This window comes from Eubalaena glacialis, chromosome 9 (assembly GCF_028564815.1).
Source record: "Eubalaena glacialis isolate mEubGla1 chromosome 9, mEubGla1.1.hap2.+ XY, whole genome shotgun sequence".
Lineage (NCBI taxonomy): Eukaryota > Metazoa > Chordata > Mammalia > Artiodactyla > Balaenidae > Eubalaena > Eubalaena glacialis.
In genome coordinates this window covers 69,236,343-69,259,031 of record NC_083724.1, presented here as the reverse complement: position 1 = coordinate 69,259,031, position 22,689 = coordinate 69,236,343, and the positions used below count along the sequence as shown (strand labels likewise).

The following is a 22,689-nucleotide window of genomic DNA, read 5'->3' as shown; positions in this document are numbered from 1 at the left end:
AAAATATGGCTTTATGGAAATTTACCCACCACACAGTCCTTATGAAAAAAATTTTTCCTTAGCTCAGTGAAAACTTTGTCATGAATATGTTCAGGTTAAGAGATGGTCATTTGAGTTGCCTTTGGAGATCACTGGGGGCGGTACAGTAGAAAGAGCTTGGTAACTGTAATGAAAAGATCTGGATTTGGATAAGGTTGGGGGAGTACTAAGCAAGGAGGGATGAGCGGATCTCGAACAGTCCTTTAATGGGACAACACTCTCACAGAGTACTTTCCCTGTCCCGAATCACTGCTGCAAACACAAACTCCAATACTGGGTAACCCCAGAACTCACCGGCTGCCACTGCGCAGGGTACCAGGCTGGGGGGCAGTTGAAGCGGTTACAAGCTTGCACCGTGTTGGGCTTGGGCTGGTGACACAGCTCGTCAGCCAGGATTACTGTTTCATTCATCTCTCTGGAAAGTAGGTGGGAGCAGGAGACATCTCTGGTCTGCAGGCCAACCCCACAGGTGAGGCTACATGGACTCCACTTGCCAATTTCCCACCTGGGAAGAAATCAGAGCCAGAAAGGAAGAGGACACCCTGAGCACTTGTGTAGAGAACAGTTCCCATGACGTCAAACGTTACCTAATGGAGTAAAAACACCTACCTGGGTATTTGGGAAGTTCTAGCACAAGATTGGCTAGGAATTCTATCCCAAACCTAGAACCCATCCTTTCCCTTCATGCTCTAGAATTCATTCAGAGTAAACAAAGAGGGTGATAAAATGGAACCTCCAATTTTTACGCACAAAATCACCAAGAATGGTCACAACCACGTCTCTTTTGATGAAACATATAAGCTTCATCAAAATAAGAGGGTATGTTAGATAAGATATAAGTTGAGCACATAAAGCCTTTGGTTACCACATACTGAATAGCGGGTCTAGAAGAAAGCCTTCTGCTCATCTCTCTAGCCCCCATTCTTAGCAAGACTGAAAAATCTGTGCTTGTTTTTCTTTGGCTTCAAAATGAAAGGTTGCCGGTTCCAACTTCCTTCAAGCTTCCATCATAGCATAGAAACGTCTCGGTCTTATGTATGAATATCATTACTGCCTGGGACTGGAGAATGTAACAAAAGTGAGAGTTGCTAAATAGATTACTCTTCTTGAGGAGGAATAAGTGGAGAGAACAGCTTATTACCTAGAAGAGGAAGTCAAACACACAGATGAGTTAAGTGCATGAACTGGCCGTTCCAAATGGTCAAGTCTTGACAAGTACATTTAGAGTGACCTAAGGGCCTGTAAAAACAGTCTCACTGCATTTCCCTGTTGATGCAGCCTCCAAAGTGGGAATAATAAAGAAACACCTCAGCTGCTTGGGCTTGGAGTGAGAAGTGTTCTTTATGATCAGTTTTAGAAAGTTCTGTTTACAGCGTGAGACACAAAGATTCTACAAACAGGAGTTAGCCAAGAAAAGCATGGCAAGTAGATCCTTCAGTAGCTAGGCCTGCCTAGCTTTTGTAGCCAGCCCTGAAAATTGGTTTAAAAGTCTCTGGCTTTAATGTTTTTCATCAGGCTGTAAAACTGAGTGTAGCTTTCTCAATCTTTTCAACTACTCTGATAGGTAATTACCTTTCCAACCCCTATTTCCACAACCTCCTTTCCTACCCTATATTTAAGCCATATCTGTAATGAAGTACTTTGTTATTCTCAGTCCATGCCCCCTGGTTTTCTAGCTCTGTCTTTACTGAAGCTGTTACTCTTAATTTGGAATACTTTTGGTCTTTCCCTTGCCCCTCTAAATTTCTTCCATTTCTATATATCCAAATTTAACCCATATTTAAAGGATTGTATCCACATCTGCTCCAGACACTGAACATTTTCTCAGTTGTATTACAGTTATTCAGTCTGTCAAGGACCCTACTAGAATATACACCTCTTGAAGGCAAGGTCTGTATCTGAGTCGGTTTTGTATCTCTCGCAGGGTTCTTCATAGCTAATGTATATGGTTAATGTCTATGGTTAATACTTTTTCTTTTTTTAGATAGTTAATGTATATGTTTACTATTAGATAGTTAATGTATATGGTTAATTTTTTTTTTTTAAATAAATGAGCAAATGGAAGGGACCTACCATCATCATGAGCACCTTACACACATTATCTCATTTAATTACTTCCAGAACACGGAGTTGGGCTCTACTGATTTTCCCTATTTTAAAGTTGAAGGAATCTGAGAATCCAAGAGGCTGCTTGCCCAAATACCCATAATTAGTAAGTAGTGAATCCAGGATTCAAACTTGGGTGTGTCTGGCTCCAAAGCCTTTGTACCTTCTATTATACAATATCATCTTATCTCTGGAAAATACCTTGAGAACTGTCCTACAAACATTCATAAAATTTTAAATGAATAAAAGAGGAGAGGCTGGGTTGAATATATTTCTTTTAGATCCTTGTATGAATGTCTATAAACTTATTTTTAGATCCCTAGCTTGCGTAAATTCCAAGCTTCAAAATGTTGTGGGCTATTGGTTTTAAAAATATGTCCACACCAATGAGGCAGAACGGATGCTATGTGACTTCCAAGGCTAAATCAGAAAAAGGCTGTAGCTTCCACTTGGCTCTCTCTCTTTGATTGCTCACTCTAGGGGAGGGCAGCCACCATGTCATGAGGACCCTGAGACAAGCTGGAGGAAAGTCCACATGCAAAGGAACTGGGGCTGCTCACCAACAGTCAGCACCAACTTGCCAATGACATGGGTGAGCTACCTTGAAAGCAGCTCTGCTGGACCACGTCTGGCCTTCAGATGATTTCAACCTCATGAGACACCCTGAGCCAGAACTGCCTTTCCAAGTTGCTCCCAGATTTCTCATTCATTAAACTGTGAGAGGTAATAAATGTTTATTTTTGTTGTGAACTCCTAGGTTTTGGAGAAATTCATTATGCAATAATAGACAACTAATACAAGTATATATTCTCTCCCCAAAACTTGCATATGTTCATCAAAAGACATATACGAGAAGGTTCAAAGAAGCACTATTCCTAATAGCTCAGCTGGGGAACAACCTAAATGTCCATCAACAGTTGACCGGATAGATAATTATGATATATTCATACAAACCTTGATAGAACAATGAAAATAAACTACTACAACAACAAGCAACATGGCTGAATCTCACAAACATAAAACTGAGTGAACAAAACTACAACTGCAAAATCCATAGTGTGATTTCATTTACATAAAACTCGAAAACCAAAACTAATCTACAACGTTAGAAGTGAGGGTGGTGGTTACCCTTGGTGGGTAGTAACTAGAAGTAGAGTACGGTGGGGGGAGGGGAAGGGTTTCTGGGATGTTATCTTGATCTGGGTGCTGGATCTGCATTCTCCGTGTGAAAAATCACCAGGCCATACGTGCAGAATTTGTGCACTTTTCTCTATATTTGTCATGCTTCAAAAAAGGATGTTTTCCTCCCTCCCCCCTCCCACTTTCAAGAGAAACACTAAAATATTGTGGGTGTAAGACAGAATCCAACCACTACACCCAATGCTGATGACCGTTCTATGGATGTCTCATAAAGGAGCCGCTTACACAGCGAGTGCTGGCCCAAGGCTGAAACTTGCCTTAATTTAGTCCCTACACCGTGGCTGCCCCTACTCCTGCCCTCACCTCTGGCAGAAATTCAGTCACTGGGATCTTGAAGCAGAGGCATCTGGCAGCCATGAGGCCACTTCAATGCTGCTGGAAAAACTCACAAAACAGACATATCCGCTTACTCATGATAAAGGTACACTGCTTTCTCAAGGGAAGGAGGGTAGCAGAAGCTATCTGTGTATTAAGCACTTTGCTGATTCTGGCTCAAAGTATTTTAATCAATTTAGGCCAAACGAGGGAAAACAGAGAGATGCCCCCGCTGCTCCTCGCCTGCATGGGGCTTCGATTGTGAGTGCTGGGTCCTGCTGGCTGCCCACAGCTGCCTCCCTGTATTCTGTGCCTTTGGCTGTTGCTGAGGGAGGGACTGTAGGCTGGTGGGACCCAGACTGCGGGCAGGATTAGCTGTAGCTGGCAGCCTGGGAGACACTGACAGGCCTTCCCCGGGATTCTGGGTTCTGGCTTCTCATAAGCCCAGTGCTGAGGAAGACAGGGGCTCTGGACATCAGAGGGCGAGGGCATTTGTGCTTCTTCCCCTACTTTGTCTGGTTGACTTTAACTCATCTCTTCATCTTCACTGAAAATGTTACTTTCTCAGGGAGGAAGCCCTCAACTGGGTAAAATTTTCCTCTGTGATACGGTTCCACGAATACTCTCTATTTGGAAATTCTCAATACACTTGGTTTTTTCTTTTGTTATATTGTGGTAAGAACACGTACCATGGGATCTACTCTCTGAACAAAATTTTAAGTGTGCAATACAGTATTGCTGTCTCTAGGTACAGTGTTGTACAGCAAATCTCTAACACTCATCTTGCTTAACTGAAATTTTATGCCTGTTGATCGTAACTCTCCATTTCCCCCTCTCCTGAGCTCCTGGCAACCACCATTCCACTCTTTGATTCTACGAATTTGACTATTTTAGATACCTCATATAAGTGGTATCATGTAGTATTTGTTCTTCTGTGACTGGTTCATTTAACTTAGCATAAAGTCTTTAAGGTTCATCCATATTGTTACACATTGCAAAATTTCCTTCCTTTCTAAGGCTGAATAATATTCCATTGAAAGTATACATCACATCTTTATCTATTCATCTACCCATGGGCATTTATGCTGTTTCCACATCTTGGAAACAGCTACTGAGAACAGTGAGTGCTACAATGAATCTGAGAATGCTAGTACCCCTTCAAGGTCCTGATTTCAATTCTTTTGGATAAATATCGAGAAGTGGCATTGCAGGATCGTGTGATAGTTTTATTTTTAATTTTTGGAGGAACCACTATACTGTTTTCCACAGTGGCTGCACCATTTTGCACTTCCCCCACCAGTGTGCAAGGGTTCCAATTTCTCTACATTCTTGCCAACACTTGTAGTCTTTGGTTTTTTGACGATAGCCATCCTGACGGGTCTGAGATGATATCTCATTGTAGTTTTCGTTTGCATTTCCCTGATGATCGGTGACACTGAGCATTTTTCGTATACCCGTTGGCCATTTGTATGTCTTCTTTAGAACGCACCTGTAATCTGAGTATCCTGCTCGACTATTACCTTGATGAAAGCATGAGGCTATGCCTGTTTTGGTTTACCGCTCGTTATGGGTTTAATTGTATCCCCCCAAAAGATATGTTGGAGTCCTAACCCCCAGTACCTCAGAATGTGACCTCATTTGGAAGTAGGGTCATGGTGGATGTAATCACTTAAGATGAGGTCATTCTAGAGTAGGGTGGGTCCTTAATCCAACATGACAGGTACCTCATAAGAAGAGAGAGAGACACCCAGGGAGAATGCCATGTCATGACAGAGACCAAGATGACAGTGATGTATTTACAAGCCAAGGAATGTCGAGGATTGCTGGTAAACTCCAGAAGCTAGAAGAGGCAAGGAAGGATTCTCCCTCACACGTTTCAGGGACCATGGCTCTGCTGACATCATAATTTTGGACTTGATTTTTGCCTCCAGAACTTCGAGAGAATAAATTTCTATTGTTTTAAGTCACCCCATTTGTAGTAAATACTTTGTTATGGCAGCCCTAGGAAACCAAACTGCGACCTCAGTGCCTAGCACAGTGCCTGGAACATAGCAGATGCTCAGGAAGGACGAGGGGACTCAAGCTGAGTGGAACCCCAGTGACCTGTGTGTGCCCCTTTGGATTCGTCACTTGCCTGGTCAACATCTCAGCTGTGTCCTCTGAACAACCGCCCACCCCAATTTCAAGGTCCCCAAAGCTCTGAACACCACTAGGTTTTCTTCAGTGTGGTGCAAACTATCTGGTAACAAAGCCGGACCTCGATTGACATGATGCCTTCACAGGCCACATCTCACTTGATGTAAATATTTATACATTTTATTGCAGTAATAGTAGCCTGTTGGATTATGGTGTTTTTCTCCCCAGAACTCACTACAGATGTTATACACTTAATGTCTTAGTAATCCTAACATGTTTCTAAAATGCCCCAAATTCTGGATTCCAAAACACATCTGCTCCAATGGTTTTGGCTAAAGGATCTGTGGTCCTGTATACAGAGGAGAGTAAACATGAACACTATGATTTCTTTTAGCTTCTAGGCTTCAGGTGTTGGCTTCATGGTTCGGCTCACGGCCAAAATGTTAGGGAGACTGGTTCCCCCCGAATTCTCTTTCTATACTGTTTTCTTTCTGCTGAACCCTTCTTCTCCACATTCCTGTTTCTTTCTGCCAAAACCTGCTTGCAGGGAAGGCACTAGGAGTCGAGAGATCACAGTGATGCCCTGTAGCTTCAGGCTGGACCTTGCCAAGCTCCTGCAATTGACTCCTGACCAAGGGCAGGCAGGAGACAGGTTACCTCCCACCCCGCAAGGCTGGAATTAGGCTTCCTGCCCTCTGCCCAGCATCATGTGTCCTTGGGTTGGCCTGTCATTATAATTGGATTTTAGATTTTAGGCTTGGTTTCCTGATTTCCTCTTTGTTTTTCTGATGGTGCTGGAGTTCTGCCCAAAGTCTGACTTATTGGAACGTGGTCTTCTCACCCTGCCTGTATCTGGCCAGTTCTTGGCCTTGGGCAGAGCAGAGAGGCCCTTCGCCGTGAGCCATAAGCCATGAGGTGACCACAACATATCCAGCTGATGTCACGTATTATGGCCAATAACAATAATAATACTAACATTACCAGTGTTTACAATGAGCCAGGTACTGTGCTAGTTGCTTTAAATGAGTTGCCTCCTTTAATCCTCTCCACAGCCCTGTGAGAGAGGTACTGTGATTATTTGCATTTTAACAACAAGGAGTTGAGGCCTGAAGAAGTTAAGTGATTAATTAGTCATGGCCTAGAATGCCTCCTGCCAGGCCTCACACTGATGTCAATGCCACCTGCATCACATCAAAGTCTCCCATGACTTGGACATGGGGGTGCTGAGAATGGGGCTGCTCCCTGTGACAGAGGCCAGCACTGTGGATTTTAGAAGCCCCAGCTCTGCATTATCCCAGCAGGACTCAGGGCTAAGCTCCCCCAAGATGTGGGATACATATCTGAACTTATGTATTACCTACATCAACTCTATGAAGATGGTACTATCAGTTCTCCCATTTTATAGGGCAATACAACAGAGGCTCTGACCAGCCGAGCAACTTGTCCAAACTCACACAGCTAGTAAACAAGGGAATCAGGATTCAAACCCAGGCAGCCAGGCTACGGCTTCTGAGGGCCAGGATGATGAAGACAGCAGTACAAACTAGATCTGAGATGCAAATTCTAGGATCCCTGGTGCTCACAACTTCAGAAAATGACAAATGACAAAATGACAGATCTATTCCTCAGTAATAGAAGCAACCACCACTGAAGCCGCCCAGGGTCATGAACAGTTGTTTTTCAGTGAAGCAGCAGTGGGACTTGGCAGCTGAAGGGCAAAGGCAGAGTGTGGTTTCCCCCACGCGCATGTTTGTTTTTTTGTGAAGGTGGCTGTCAGAGGTAATTTGGGCAATCAAGGACCCATGGTGGTTGCAGCTTCTTAGCCGCTGGTGTTTGTATTAGCTACACAAAAGGAGGAATTTTTGCCTTCCTTTAGACAAGGGCTCATTATGTGAGCTGCCAAGGGTTTGCTCCCCTACTCTTTCAGAGAGGCCTCCAGCAACTCACTGTTTGCTGCTGGTATAAATGCACATAATTTCTAACGCAGACTCTCCCCACCGCAAGCTATTATCTTAAGAACCTCCTCTTACCTTGGCTTTTGCAGCAAAGTAGGGTTTGTTTCTCCACTCAAAATTTTAAAATGCAGTTTTTATTGGGAGGCAAAATACCATTATAAATTTCAGTTATTTGTTAGAGGCATTCTTTATACTTGTGTGTAATCCTCCAACTTGACACTTCTGCCCAACATTTCTACCTTGTGATTTTTTTTTAAGGTTCCCCCCGAAATATTTGTTTCCTTTACAATGCCTCTGAGGTCAGGAGGTAGATGGCAATCTGGCAATAATAAATCAGATACCATGGAGCGTGGCCAGCTCTAGAAATCCTAAGGTAGGGCCAAGAGAATCCTCCCTTCACCAGGGACACTATGACCCTGTCCCACTTTAAGGTTCTTGGACGATTATTAGTGGCTCCTCATTTATCTCCACATCTTCCAGTTTCCAATCTATCCATAGCCTGAAGCTTCCAAAATGTCAGTCTGAAATGTGAATCTGCTCACTTGACTTCCTCTGATGATAAACCTCCACTGGAGTCCGAGCTGGGCTTGCAGGGGAGGGGGGCCAGGGGGGCCAGGGCTCAGTTTTGGTCCAGTGCACCCAGAGGGGGCGAGGTGGCGCTGCCTGTCTGGAGCTGAACTTTCTCACTGGCTTTTCCTCCTTCCTTCCCTCTTCTGCTTTGCAGGACCGAACTTTAGCCTGAGGCTTGGTGGGGAGTGGTCCATGGGCATGTGACAGGGCTCACCGTGGGCAAGGATAACTGGGAACCAAACATTCAGGAAGGACTGAACAAATACATAAATACATGAAGGAGAATGGGAGCCAGATTTCTTACTGTCACAGAGGAGTTACAGATACAGAAAGTGGGAAGACTAGAATAAACCTGATAAAATTAGATTGGTATTGAAAACTGTGAACTCATGATATTTAATAGACAGATACCTAGATAGACAAAGATATATCAATAGATATACATGAGTGTATACAAATATACAGATGTATATGTTTACAATATTTCCTAGCTCTCTCTGCTAACAGGTCTCGAAGCAATGACCTCTAGGTCTCCTAGTATTATCAAGCATATCAAGTGCCCAGATCTTGGTTTCTAAATATCATTCTTCACTAAGGAACCAGTTCCTGTAAAAAGGGCTCTGGGGCAGGGGCTGGGAAAATGAAAAGTGAGCCTGGAATATCTTGTACCAGGAAACTGGGAAGTACTCAAAGAATGATGGGGTATAAATCAAAAGGACACAGGGGCCAGTTTGAAGGGGCTCTCACTGCCCACGTCTGAGACAATTTGACAGTAATGAATTTTAACTCTCTAAGTAGAATAGAAATTCATAAGTAAATAAATAAGAGAAATCTCTACCCAACAGTAGAATGCCTACTAATAAACTAGAAGGAATGATAGAGTTTAGAAAGTCACCATTTGTCAACAATAACAACAACAATGATAATAACACTTGGTTCAGGCAAGAATCAACAATGAATATTGACACTGGTGGGTGAAAGGTTGGTGAGGAATAGGGTATTCACTTAGCCTTAGATTATCTACATAAAATACTTGCTATAAATATGATCAACATACTTATTAATTTCATGGTGGAAAACCTGGCCGACATCATCTTAACCAAGTCATAAGAGTTGCCATCATCAGTAACGAATGGAATGGAACACCTTTCATCATCTCCTGACACAATGCACTAAGAAGGACACAGCATACTTCTGCAGTGCTTTTGTCAAATTTCAAAAATCACGAGGGAACATCAAACAAACCCAAACTGAGGGACATTTTACAAAGTAACTGGCCTGTACTCTTCAAAAACGTCCAGGATATGAAAGACAAGAAGAGACTGTCCCAGATGGGAGAAATCTAAGAAGAAATGGCAACCAAACACAAGACCCTAGATTGGATTTGGGGCCTATAAAGGGTATTGCTGGGGCAACAGGCAACATGTGAATGGAGTCTATGCATGAGATGGTGACACTGAATTCATGTCGTTTCTTGGTTAACGGTTAGTTGCACCATGGTTATTTATGACAACATTCTTGTTTCTAGGTAATAAACACTGAAGTGTTAAGATGCATGTGGGGTATATACCTAAAATTATTCCCAAATGGTCCCAAAATGTTAACAACTATAGAACTGAGGGGACGAGTATAAGGGAGATCTGTGTACTATTTTGGCAACTTCTTTAAAAACTGAAATTATTTCAAAACAAAGCTTATAAAAAAACATCCACTGGCTCCCTGTTACCCACAGGCCAATGGTCAAATCCTTGGCTCGCCTGCAATGTGCTTCCCAAAGAAGTTTGAGTGTATCTTTCGGGTGTCATCTCTGGTCACCCCATACTCAGCTTTGCTGAGTACCCAGCAGAAGGGGACTGCTCTTCTCTGGCTGGCAGATGCCTCTCCCTCTCAGGTGGGATCCCGAACATCACCGTCTTCTCTGAACACTTTTCCGATGCCCCTCCCACAAGGCAGAGCTAGACCTTTCCCTCCCCAGCACGCTACTGTGTCTTTCCTTCTAGTGGCATTCTTTTCTTCCCTCAGGCTCATCTTCACCACACCGTAGTTATTTGTCTACTTATTTGTCCCTCTCACTAGACCCTAACGGCCCTGACTTATTCAACTTAATATCTCCAGGACCTACTCCAGTGCCGGCACAACAAGGATGCCCAGGGTGGCATCGTGGCCTAACGAAGGAGACCTTTGGCTCTGGAATTGGATTCTCTGTGAATGAACCGTGCTCTGCCACTCTCTAATTGCATAACCTTGGGTAAGTTACTAAACGGTTTACTCATATTTAAAATAGGAATAATAGCAATACTCCCTTCAAAGGGTTGTTAGGAGGTTTAAGTAAAAACATCTATGTAAAGGGCATAAGCACAGTGCCTGGCACAGATGAAGGGCTCTGTAAACATTAGCTAATATGAACTGTTCCTACTGGTTGCTCAGTAAATATTTGTTAAATGCGTGGATGATGATTGTGAAGATAGAGTTTAACGAATAGAGTGAGAATTCTTCCCAGAGTGAGTCAGTCAAAGTACCATAGGTTACAGAGACTGAGGGAAAGGACATTTGTGACCCGCCCACATTAACTGAGCATTTACGCATACCCTGCTAATAAGCCCTGCGGCAGATACAGAAGTGGGGAATGTGCTCGCCACCTTCAACATGCTTTCAGCAAAGATGGGGAGAAGTGACAAACACCCAGGACACACAGCAAACAACGTTAGGTAAGAGGAATGAGCTAAGTGCTAAACTGTTCGGCTGAAGCATGGACACCGCAGAATTTCAGAAGACAGGCAGTGTGGTGCTCATACCACTTGCATCTATACGGCTGATGGCAAATCACAAAGTCTGTCCATCAACATTATCTCACTTGATCCACCTAACTCAGAAGTAAAGCAAAGCCAGCATCACTACCTCCATCTTACAGATCAGCAAGCTGGGGCTCAGAGAAACCAGTGATTTCCCCAAAGTTGGGAAGGGAAGTCAGGTTACTCCTTCTACCCTGCTAAGTCACTAAGGATGGAGGATGGAATCATGAAGGGTCAGAGAGGAAGAATAGACAAGTTTAGAAAAATAGTTATACTCCACAGCAGATGGATCTGCTACAGCCTCTGTGCTTTAGAAAGCTGCTTAAAGGGGCCTAGGAAAAATAAAAGATCAAAGGAGATGTTAGACAAGAGACAGTACAAATATATTTGAAGGCCAAAAGTCAACCAAAAGCATATATGATAAACAGCATCGTGAGAATCAGGGCTCTCTATAAAAGAGGAGCTGGCGTGGCTCAGGAAACAGGAGGTAGAGCCACGTTTCTCTTGGAAGTCAGCCTGCTTGGCACAAGGTTTTGCCGCCATAAAAATGCTTATAATCAAGATTACCAAACACCTGAGGTGGCAAAGCACTTATATCTACTGAAGAACAGTGTGGTGGAAGTGACAACTTTAGCCATGCCAGGTGGCCTCACCTTCTAAATCGTTTCTTTAAAAAAAAAAAAAAAAAAATCAAGGTTACCAACATTGCAAATAACTCCTTGGTGTTTTTTTGCTATTTTAAAAAAGAGATTAATGAATAGCTCTTGAAAAAAAGAGCACTTGCAGCAAGATATACATTTACTCTCTCATTACAAGCATGCCATTTGCTTTAAACTTACTTCCTTCATAGAGCATGTCAAACAGCAGAAGGGCCTGGAAACTAGGCCCAGTGGTACAAAGCATCTCCAGCCTTCTCTCCCACACCCTCCAACACTTCTCTATGGCATCCCATTGTCCAAGAAACACCACGTGTCTGCTTACCTACAGGCAGTTCGATTCAATTAAAACTTCTAAGGTCTCCCTCCCATTCTCTGATCGCCCTGTCTTCTGGGTGTTAGTACATTAAAATGAGATAGAATTTCTGCTGGCTGTTATGATTCAGACAGGATTCCTGAGACACAGGTTAGGAGGGTAGATGATCTGCCAAATCACTTGCGCCCTTAGAAGTTTGAGATTTTAGTTGGCTTGCTTAGAATTCTAGGTGGAAATGTCCTATTAAAAATAGTCACAGGCTGGGAAAAACTGGCAGAACAGGTCTTCAGATAGTTAGATACTTCCAGGAGCTGATTCTATGAACCCAATTCTTGTTATCTCTTCATATCTAGAAAAGCATTAAAATCTTTCATGGTGATGACTGCTCCTCGTGACTAGCAGAAAACTTCTGCAAAAAAATATGTGCTTGATTGTATGTACTCCCCCTTCACAAAAATCACATGTATACTGACCTTCCCCCCTACCTTTTTGGAGCATTTTCTCAGAACTATCTGAAATGCTGTCTCCCAGACTATAGTCCTCATTTTGCCCCAAATAAAACTTGACTCACAAAAAAACAAAAACAAAAACAAAAACCGTCACAGGGTTGTCCTCCTTGTGGTCAAGATCACAGAAGGAACTGCTTCGATCACAAACACAAGTGTCACCTGGCATTTTTCTTTTTCTCCCTCTAACACCCTCTTGTGGTTATTATTCCAGTTTTCTCTTTGATCTTAATTGATGAGCATCCTCACACTGAAGGTCTAGCACTAAACGAACTCCCTTCCGCTTCCAGAATTAAATCCCCCAAACAGAGATGCGCTTCTCCAGGCTTAACCGTTTGCTGGCTTCCCAACACACCATTTTTCTTTTTCACATCTGTGAATTTGCTTTCAACTTTTCCTTCCTGGAATGCTCTCCATATTCCCAGCTCCAGGTGTGATTCAAGTCCTTCCTCGGGGAGGGTCTCCCTCACCATCCTAGCTCGTATCAACTGCACCCTCTTTACAATCCTATTAGATTTACTGTCATTTGGCCCTTGTTTAGATTCTATAACACTGACCGTGTAGCTGTTCCAAGCCAAGGCTAGAGTATCTTATTTGACATAATTCTATTTGCCTAAATGTTTTTCTCTAGTTATCATCCCAAGTAGAATATAAGGCTTTTAAGATTTAGGATCAAGTATTTTGGAGTTCAGAGCATTGTTTGGCATCCATCAAATCAGGCCATAAAGATTGCTATCTCTTTGTTGATTTGCAGGGGTCATCTCTCACTTAAACCCTACAAGCCTAAGAGTTTCTTCCTATTATGGGTTGATAATGTCCTCCCCAAAAGATATGCTGAAGTCCGAACTCCCAGCACCTCAGAATGTGACCATATTTGGAAATAGGGTCTTTTTAGAGATAATCAAGTTAAAATGAGGTCCTAATCCATTATGACTGGTGTCTTTAGAAAAAGGAGACAGACAGGGAAAGTGACCACGGGAAGATGGGGGATTAGAGAGAGGCACCTACAAGCCAACGATCACCAAAGATTGCTGAAAAACCAGCTGAAACTAGGAAGAGGCAAGGAAGGATCCTTCCCCTACAGATTTCAGAGACAGCATGGCCCTGCTCAGATGATTTAAGACTTTTAGCCTCCAGAACTGTGAGAGAATAAATATCTGCTGTTCTAAGACACCCAGTTTATGGTACTTCATTATGGCAGCCCTAGCAAACCAATATACTCCCTCAAGTAAGTTCTCTTGAGCAGTTTTTAATCCATTTATTTATGTTGTAAATGGAAACCTTTCTGAACATTTATATTCATGGGCTTTCTCTCCAAGTGAAATGCCTGGGAAGTTCAGTCCTTTATGTCAGGATCCACAGATCTGCTTCTATTGATATAATCTCCTGCAAGATTCTGCCTCCTCTTTCCTTTCATCATAATGGCTTTCACAGTCCTGTAGACTAAATTTTTTCTTCCACCCATGTATTTGGCCATTCATATACATATGTGTGCCTATAGCCATGCATTCATTGGATAAAAACCTACTATGTACCAAGTATTATGCTGAATGATGGGGATGCAGAGATTTAAAAAAAAAATTCTTGAGGCTTTCGGAGACAACTACAAGATAGTGTAATAAGTGCTATTCATTTATTTATTCATTCAACTAGCGTTTACTGAGCCCTTTATGTGGCCAGGCTCTACATGAAGGGACAGAATGGTAAAGGAGAGAAACACAGACCCTATTCCCATGGAGCTCACAATTTAGTCTATGAGACAGGTAAGCATGAGGTGTAGGGAAGCACAAAAACACAGACTGGGAGTCAAAAGGGAAGTGATAGTCATGGAAGGCTTCCTGGAGTCAGTGATGCCTGGGCTGAGTCTTGAAGGGTGAGTAAGAGGCGGCCAGGCAAAGGCAGAAGTAAAGAGAAAGTATTCCAGGCAGAGTGAGTTGTAAGTTGCATTTGGGGAATTCCAGTTTATCTATTTCCATGCTCAGGGCTGGAAAGAATATTGAGTAGAAAGCCTAGTAAATACTTGGAAAATTCTGGTTCTCACTCCCCTCTGTTTTCCTCGATGTAGTTATGGTGGGTAAGGGAGCCTGGAAGACAGAGGTGCCGTGGGCAGCCAAATCCCCAATGACCAAGATGACTTAAGCTCGCTACAGTTCAAACCCACAGCCCCCAGGACAGTGCTGGGTAGCACACGTCCCATCAGCTGACAGCTGGATGCCCAGCACGACCCCTTGCTGTCCATCCCGAGGGGTGCCGGGCTTTGGTGAGAATCCCAACAGGCCCATGGCACACAGTGACACGGGGCTTTACGCAGGCCCTCCGCCATGTTTAATCAGACCAGAAATTTATTTCAACCCTAGTTTAGCAGAGGAAAACAAAAGATAGAGCCGTTTCCCCTGGAGAGATGTCTCTCTCAGTCTCCAGGGTTTGATACGTGAGGAGTCAGGAGAGGAAGCAGCTAACTACGGATGCTGGGTGTGATGAATTCCATCAGTGCCGGGACACACACACACACACACACACACATTGCTATAGGCAGCACTTGCTCTTTGCCAACCAAGAATGTTTCTATTCACACAGATGTTGTACCCACAGGACGCAGAGAGCAGCAGCCCGTGTACTCTCTAGCCCTGAGGGGTGTCTTCTTGAGGAGAAAGAGGAAGGCCGTGCACAAATGTTTTCATATTTGACCACATGCAAATGACCTAAAGTTATTTTTCAAGTGAGGTTCAAAGATCTCTTCAAGTAGAATGTACGTTTTACTCTTTGATGTTTTGTTATCTCAGGATTATTATCAGACTGAAGTCTGACTAAATTGAAACCCTCATATTAGGATTTATTTTGGCTTATTAAATCCCTCATTTGTTCTTGATTATCCATGATGCTCATCTATTGCTAGCACTTTTATCCCTGGAGCACTATGTTTAAGCACGCTTGCATCTGAATAGTGCTGATGAATTGCCCTGAATCCCTGAGTGGTGTTCATCAAGCAGGAGACATGTGTGCATGATGTCAGAGAGTCAGACTGACCCAGAACTTTGGATTCCAACAAATCAGGGATGGAATCTACTTCCACCTGTGCTTTCTAACTTTGGGCAAGTTACCCACTTTGAATGTCAATTTCTTTATCTGTAAAATGGGACGGCAACTGCGATAATAGCTTACAGTAGTTACTGGATGCTTGTTATGTACACGGTACTGTTTAAGAACTTCACATGTACTTACTCATTGATCCTCATGGCAACCTAAGATAGACAGACTATGATCATCTCCTTTTATATATGGGTTAATGAAGTAATGTGACCAAGGTCACACAGCTAGTCAGTAGAGATCCAGGATTCAATCCTAAGTGGTCTCCAGAGTTTTGACTGTGTTCTTACCTTCTACCTTGCACAGGTGCTGGGAGCAAAATACCACATGGTAGCTGTCATCATTATTACTGTTGTCACTGTTTCTATAATATTATTTCTCTTGCACAAGAGAGGCCAATAGGAAGAATGGGTCTTCAGGATTCTTTTTTTTTTTTGCCTATTTGTGGTTCCTTGAAATGACTGCTATTACTATACCCGAACCAGAGCAACTATTTTGGTATTCACTTGTGCTTGCTTTATCCCACACTTACAATAAGTAACAGTTTGGTTTCATGCAGCTCAACATTCCCCAGGCCACAGAGAACTTTCTAGCTGCCCTCTGATCCTCAGAACACATTGTATATTTTTCTAGTTAAAAAAATGGACACAGTGGGGCAACCTGGTAACTAAATTCTGAGTAAGAACAGTGAAAGCCATATGATTTCCAAAAAGCTGTGGAGAGGATTTCTATCCCATGCCACGTGGAGGTCAACTGAGTTCCTAATTCTGGACTATCATTCATTCATAAATTACTAGGAAGACCCTCATGTTCTATGAATTTTCTCTCTTTTCCTTTCATGTCCCACTTGACTCCATACCTTCTACTCTTCACTCTCAAAGAGTGAGGAATACTTTTCTCATGGATTGATATGCTATCTTTGGAAAGGATAAAAGATTTCTATCTGAGGTAACTGGTATCTCCTTAGCTGTACATAAACTACTCAATTCATTTCTATAGTGTTCATAAGGTAGAAAGAAAGAATAAAAACTTCTTTCATAGTTTGGTGAGAAAATCCTTTCTTATCCTAGTAAAGAGTACGTTATGGTCACCTTCGACCATCTGGGTCCCCTACACTGTCACCTGATTCCACCTCTTAGTGCAGTTTTAGCACTGGAAAACTCTTACACAGGGCCTATAACCAGGCCCTCTAATAAGTGCCTTACATACATTAACTCACTAATGTGCACAGAACCCCACTGAGGTAGGTATTATTTCATCCTTACCTTACGGATAAGGAACCAAGGACAGACAGGGGTTAAGTGACTCGCTCAAGTACACATAACTGGTAAGTATAGCAGAATCAGGATGTGAACTTAGGAAGTCTGGCTCTAGATCCTACATTCTGACTCACTATACGAGTTTCTGGAGTCCACCTATTTATGATAAACACTGAGCTCGAAGTTGGGAAGCATTACTTTTCAGGCTTTTAGTTTGAGCTCTGCTAGCCATGGCTACTTGGGCAAGTCACCTCCGGCCTGTCTTCCTTCGCAGATAAGATGAAGGAATATTACATTCTGGGATTCTACAACCCCAGTCACTGAGGGAGACTCATTTGTCAAATTTGTAGATTCTAGACAAGTCTGTCAGCCAAACTCCTCACCACTTTCTGGCTTTTTAGAGTGTAAAGAATGAAGCTCTGCCATCTTTTGGTACTGATACTACTGATAGAGCTGACTGGGGAGTGATGAGAATTTGATGGCCACCAAGCTCTTCATGTGACCATGATGCCTCAGTCCCTGGAAGCGAAAGAATCCAGCTTCCAGTAACTGGTTGGCAAAACTGTCCACAACAAACAAGGATTCCCAATGATTCTTGAGGACAGCGCACTCACAGTAAAGTCTCTTGGTCCATCAGCATCATCTGCCATGGACCTGGGCACGGCAATTTGGACTGGAAACCCACCTTGTGCTTCATTGTTTAAACTGGCTTTTCAGGAAGAGAGAGTTCTTTATGAACAAACGGGTGCATTTGATGTTCAGAAAACCCATCCATTTCAGACACTGGTCTGTCCAGAGAGGAGGATTTGGGGCTCCCAAATGCAATAAATAGCAAACGATGAAACAATTATGGGACTGGCATAAATGATGGGATAGGCTGACATTTAGAGTTTGCCTATGCTCAGAGAGACAATGGACAGGGAATTTTACACATCTGAGGATGAAAAGATGCAGCAAGATGTCATGACCAAGCATATAAGATTTCAACGCACGACCTTTCTGTGTGTCAAGAGAAAGGAATACAATCCATGGGCCCACTTTCTAGACCTAAATATGCAGCTGCAGCAAGACCGTGTGTGGTGAAAAGTAGTCTACACTGTGCCAACCTTGTTCTGTCCAACGACCCTCCTGGAGAAGTTAAGCCTGCAGGGGTGAGCTGGAAAACGGCACTTTTCTTTTCTAGATCAAGGGGAGGTCAATCCAGCCCACAGGTGGTTTCACTTCACTCCACCATGGGTCAGTTATATCGTCAACCTCCATTAAATGAAAGATGAAGTGCGTGACGGTGCCCATTTCCACAGAAGGCGTTTCTAGGTGTGCCTGGGATGGGCCTTCAGAAGGCCCATGGAAGCGCCCAGCAGGTAACGTAGGAGAAAAATGGAAGCTTTCCTGGCCCCCAAACTCTTATCTTACTGTCTGCCCCCGGTTGCAAACAAACAGCCTACCACGAGTGCCAAAAAGGAAAAGCCACAAAATCGAGCTTGACAGTGGGGAGCGTCTTGTGAGGAAGATCTGGCTCCATTATCAGCTTCTCTCCCACACCATAATTCTGGCATCACTTTCCTCACAAAAAGAGCATTGATAAATGGTATCTGTCTAGTTGTGGTGGATTTTACATCAATAAATACCTTGCTTATAACAGTTTCCTTCTGTGATTTTCCATAGCTTGATGAAGCTAAAATTGTACAAGCTCTGGGCATTGCAGTCTTTGATTTTTGCCAGCTTGCTTGTCTGCAGAAGGAGTTGAGGCAGTTAAAGTGTGGTCCTTGGGTGGGAGTGGAGGTGGGGGTGGGATGGGCGATAGACCACCCACAGAGGTTTTGTTAATTCCGGGAAATTTCCCAGTAAATGCATCAGTGATGCATAAGCTTCATGTTCTATTATTGAGAACTTTAATTCAATTTCTCAAAGAGCATCCCGGATGTATTCAGCAATCTACAGCGTCCTCCCACATACGCTTGATTAGAATAAAGGAGGAACCCGTGTCTGGCATGTGGGGTTTTGCCAAGGCCAGGGCATACATCTCCTTTTTGTTTACTCCTTAAACCTCAAAACAGCTTGTGTGTCAGTTCCCAAACTGAGATTTCTCTGTGATGTTGCTGTTTCTGTGCGCTAAGCCAATCTTGCAATGACATCTGCACAATAAGCAAGTATCTGGAGGACTGATTAGATAGTGGCGCCCTGAAAACCAACCCCCTGGAGTATCTCACAGGGCAAGAGATGAAGAGTTGGCTTAAAAGATGAAATAAAGACAGAGTAATAATTCAGTATCTTGTATTTACATAACGCCAAGTTACACAGAACTCGGAAAACTTTGCACAACTGTGTAATCTAAGAGCTCTTGACCCTGAGTTTGCAGCTGAAGGAGATGGCAGGATATTAGTGATCCTTCTGTTTTTCAGAGTTTTCCACCATTGCCTGAAGATGCAACACAAATACATTGCTCTACGTTCTAGGTCCCTCTTTTGCATCTCTTGAGCCATCAGAACTGTCTGAGGGCAGCATGGTACCTTGGAGAGGACAGGGAAGTTACAGATAAATGATCGAGTTTCGAGTTCTTGTGTCACTCACAGGAACAAAGATCCAACAAAGCTGGTAGTAAATAATCTGACCAATTTTAAACAGTCGGTAGAGTTGTTATCGCATTACATCATTATGGGACATAAATACGTCAGCTTCCTGTTAATTAATTGAGAGCAACCAGAAATGCTCTTATAATACAGGGGAGTCAAGCACTTTTAGGCTCATCTGGAAGACTGAAAGGGGACAGAAAGCAGGACACAAAGCTGTCCCAAGGGCTTCTGAAAAACCTGGATTGGGACTTCAGGGGCACTATCTAAGTAGTATATCAGTAATATGTTTGATTAGAATTTTAGGAAAAAATACTTTGACATCTATAAGAACAAGAGACTCACTGAGCTCAGTGATCACCTTCTCTGGGTCACCCTCCCTGATTTGGATTAGGTGACTCATCTCAGTGTTCCCAGAAGACAGTCATCCACACCTCTGCTATGGCCATTGTGATTGCGCATCGTCATGATCTATTTGTGTACTGACCTCCCAATTAGCTGTTAGTGCCTGGCCCCAGGGTCTATGTCCCAGACTTGTGTGTTTCTTCAGGGCCTGCAACACAGCAAGAATTTAATAAATGTGTGCTGAATTGAGCTGGATTTTCCCTTAACCAGCAGAAAATGCTCCCTCTCCCTGGGGGCTAGAGCTTATTGAATGAGATATAGTCAAGGGCCAGGTATTCTTGGCTTAGACTGGACAGCCCCTTCCCTTTGTAACAGAGCTTCTCTCTCCTTCCTTAAGGAAAAAAGTTGGGAGCCCCAGTTCCTTAAAGCACATACAAATCCACCCACATCCTCCAACCCAGGCACAACTTCTTACACAGATATATATATTTTAAAAAACACACCAAACGACACAGCCAATACCTACTACTATTCACTGAGTGCTTCATGTGTGCTAGGTGCTATGTCAAGCACTCAACGTACGTATCCGCACAACAATTATCTAAGAGTTAAAGACAGAGGACCTGAAGCTCTGAAAAGTTAAACCATCTGCTCATGGCCAGTGAGCGAGTAAAATCCCAGATCTGTACGATTCCCAAGCCCATGCTCTTAAGGCTAGAATGAAGGCATGGGGATCAGTCACTCATACCTTAGTGTGAATTAGCTTAGGTAGTTCTGTTTTCCTAACTGTTAGGTGAGTTGAACTGAATGAATTGGTGGCCGGGGTGCGGGCAGGGAGAAAAAGAGCTGAAAGAATTGGGGTCCTGGCACAAGTGGTAGAGAAAGGTCATCTGGGAATTTGGATAGTAAGAGGGCACGGTGATTAGGATTAAGTCTCTGGGGGAAAGAAGAAAGAGGTACTAGGAAAGAGGTTCTCAGAGAAGACAGTGGCACGGAAAAGGCGGTAGGGACCCAGGGTCGCATGGGGGACCCTGGGGAAAGAGAAGTGTGTGTGTGTGTGTGTGTGTGTGTGTGTGTGTAAGAGAGTAATGGTGTTGGTAATTTACAACACAAACAAGCCATCAGCGAAGCATAAACTAAGCCAGTGGTTGTTAGCAGTGGCAGAGCAAAGATGCAAAGCTCCAAGGTAGCCACCAATGTCCTCCAGCTTCATAAGCCCAGGCTGCATCTCTCTGGATGACTTAGTATTTCTTTATAAAAATGTTTTCTTAGGAACTGATGCTTTACTGAATGACTCAGTGCTGGATTTTAAGAAATCCACTTTAGGTCTATTCGATTTTTCTTTTAGCATGGTTCATTTCCTCTATATTTGGTTTTGCCCTGAGACGTGTATGTTCAAAAGAATTTTTCACTATCCCTTAAGAATTAGCTTTTACCAAGAGTCTAGTTCTACCCTTGGCAATTGAGGTATGAGATGAAAGCTAACTGCTGGAGATAAAGAAAGAAGAGCCTGTAAATTTCCCTCTGTGATCTTCACTAGGCTATAAACTACTATGGGGCTAGGAGAACTGGTTCTTTTCACTGTGGTAATTCCCATACCTAGAGCTTAGTGCCTAGAATAGGATAGGGGATGGGTGGAAGGAGGGAGGAAGGGATGGAGGGATTAGATGGAGGGAGGGATGGAGAAATGGAGGGAGATAAGGAGGGAGGAATGGAGGATGTGTAAACATCATTAATAGAGGCAAAGAGTGAAGCATAAGCTCTTTAGTAACAACTTTGGAATTAAACATACTTTGTTCCAAATATGAACCTGCCGCTGGCTAGTTATACGATCCCTCTAAAGACCCAGTTTCGTCAGCTGTAAAGTTACGACAGGAATAGTAAATCCTCATAAAGCTGTGGGGAAGATTAAACAAAATAATGTATGGAAAGAGATGAACACAGTGCCTGGCATACTGTAAACTGCCAATAAATGGAAGCTATTAGGGAAACCCTACCTTGCTCAAAGATGGCCCATGAAGATGTGCGAGGAGGTAGGGGCAAGATGCCCTTAACTTGTCTGTACCCTGGGCTGGATTTTACTTCATCTTTTCTTTCCTTCTCTCTCCCACAAGTATTTGAGGAGACAACTGGGTAGGAATAACACTATTTATGTAAGCTTTCTGATTTCTCCCTGACTTCTCACAGGCTTTTCCAACCATCAGGACACAGCTGCTCATTTCCAGGACTCATGTCTCACTTGCCCACGGGCCTTATTTCCTTCAGTCATGTCACACAGGATATTAAGTTTTTAGGAATATTTGGACTCTGACCTCTCTGCTCCCATGTCATCAGTTCATTGCTGTTCTTACAAAACACACCTTATTGGATTAGGTGTTAAAATAAAATGGAATATCCCAACAACTGGTACCTTTTGCAGGAGTGATGGAACCCACGAGCACCAGCTGCTCTGCTTTCTGTTCTAGAACTGCCCAAGAGATGGGGCAAAGGCTGTACAGAAAGCTGCCTTGAAGCTCGGTTCTATCCACGCCCTCCCCATTACTCTGCTCCCACACTAGCTGGTTAAGAAAATGTAGGAATAAACTGCAATGACTATGAAATAAACATGAAGGTCTTTTTATATCATATGTTTTCCTGAATAGGGAACTAAGAGGGATGGCAAACTCTTATTTTTTTGAGCATCTACTATATGAGGTAGGAGCTGGTTGAGTGTTTTATGAATGTGACCATCCTTACAACCCCTCCTCCCCCTGGTTCAGACAATTATATCTGTTTTACAGTTGAGGACAACTGAGTCTTAGAGAGGTTAAAGGAGCCAACCCAACGCCACAAAGCAA

The 22,689-nt window shown here is 43.2% G+C and overlaps 1 protein-coding gene across 3 annotated transcripts in view; it reads right to left on the bottom strand.

Moving 5' to 3' along the window:
- Positions 1-22,689, bottom strand: part of ADAMTSL1 (ADAMTS like 1) — a 465,052-nt gene that overhangs the window by 189,321 nt on the left and 253,042 nt on the right. For all 3 annotated transcript variants that reach the window (XM_061200460.1, XM_061200461.1, XM_061200463.1), the window contains one exon: positions 334-544. In XM_061200460.1, coding sequence (XP_061056443.1) covers positions 334-544 — 211 coding nt within the window. The remainder of the gene's footprint in view (positions 1-333; positions 545-22,689) is intronic.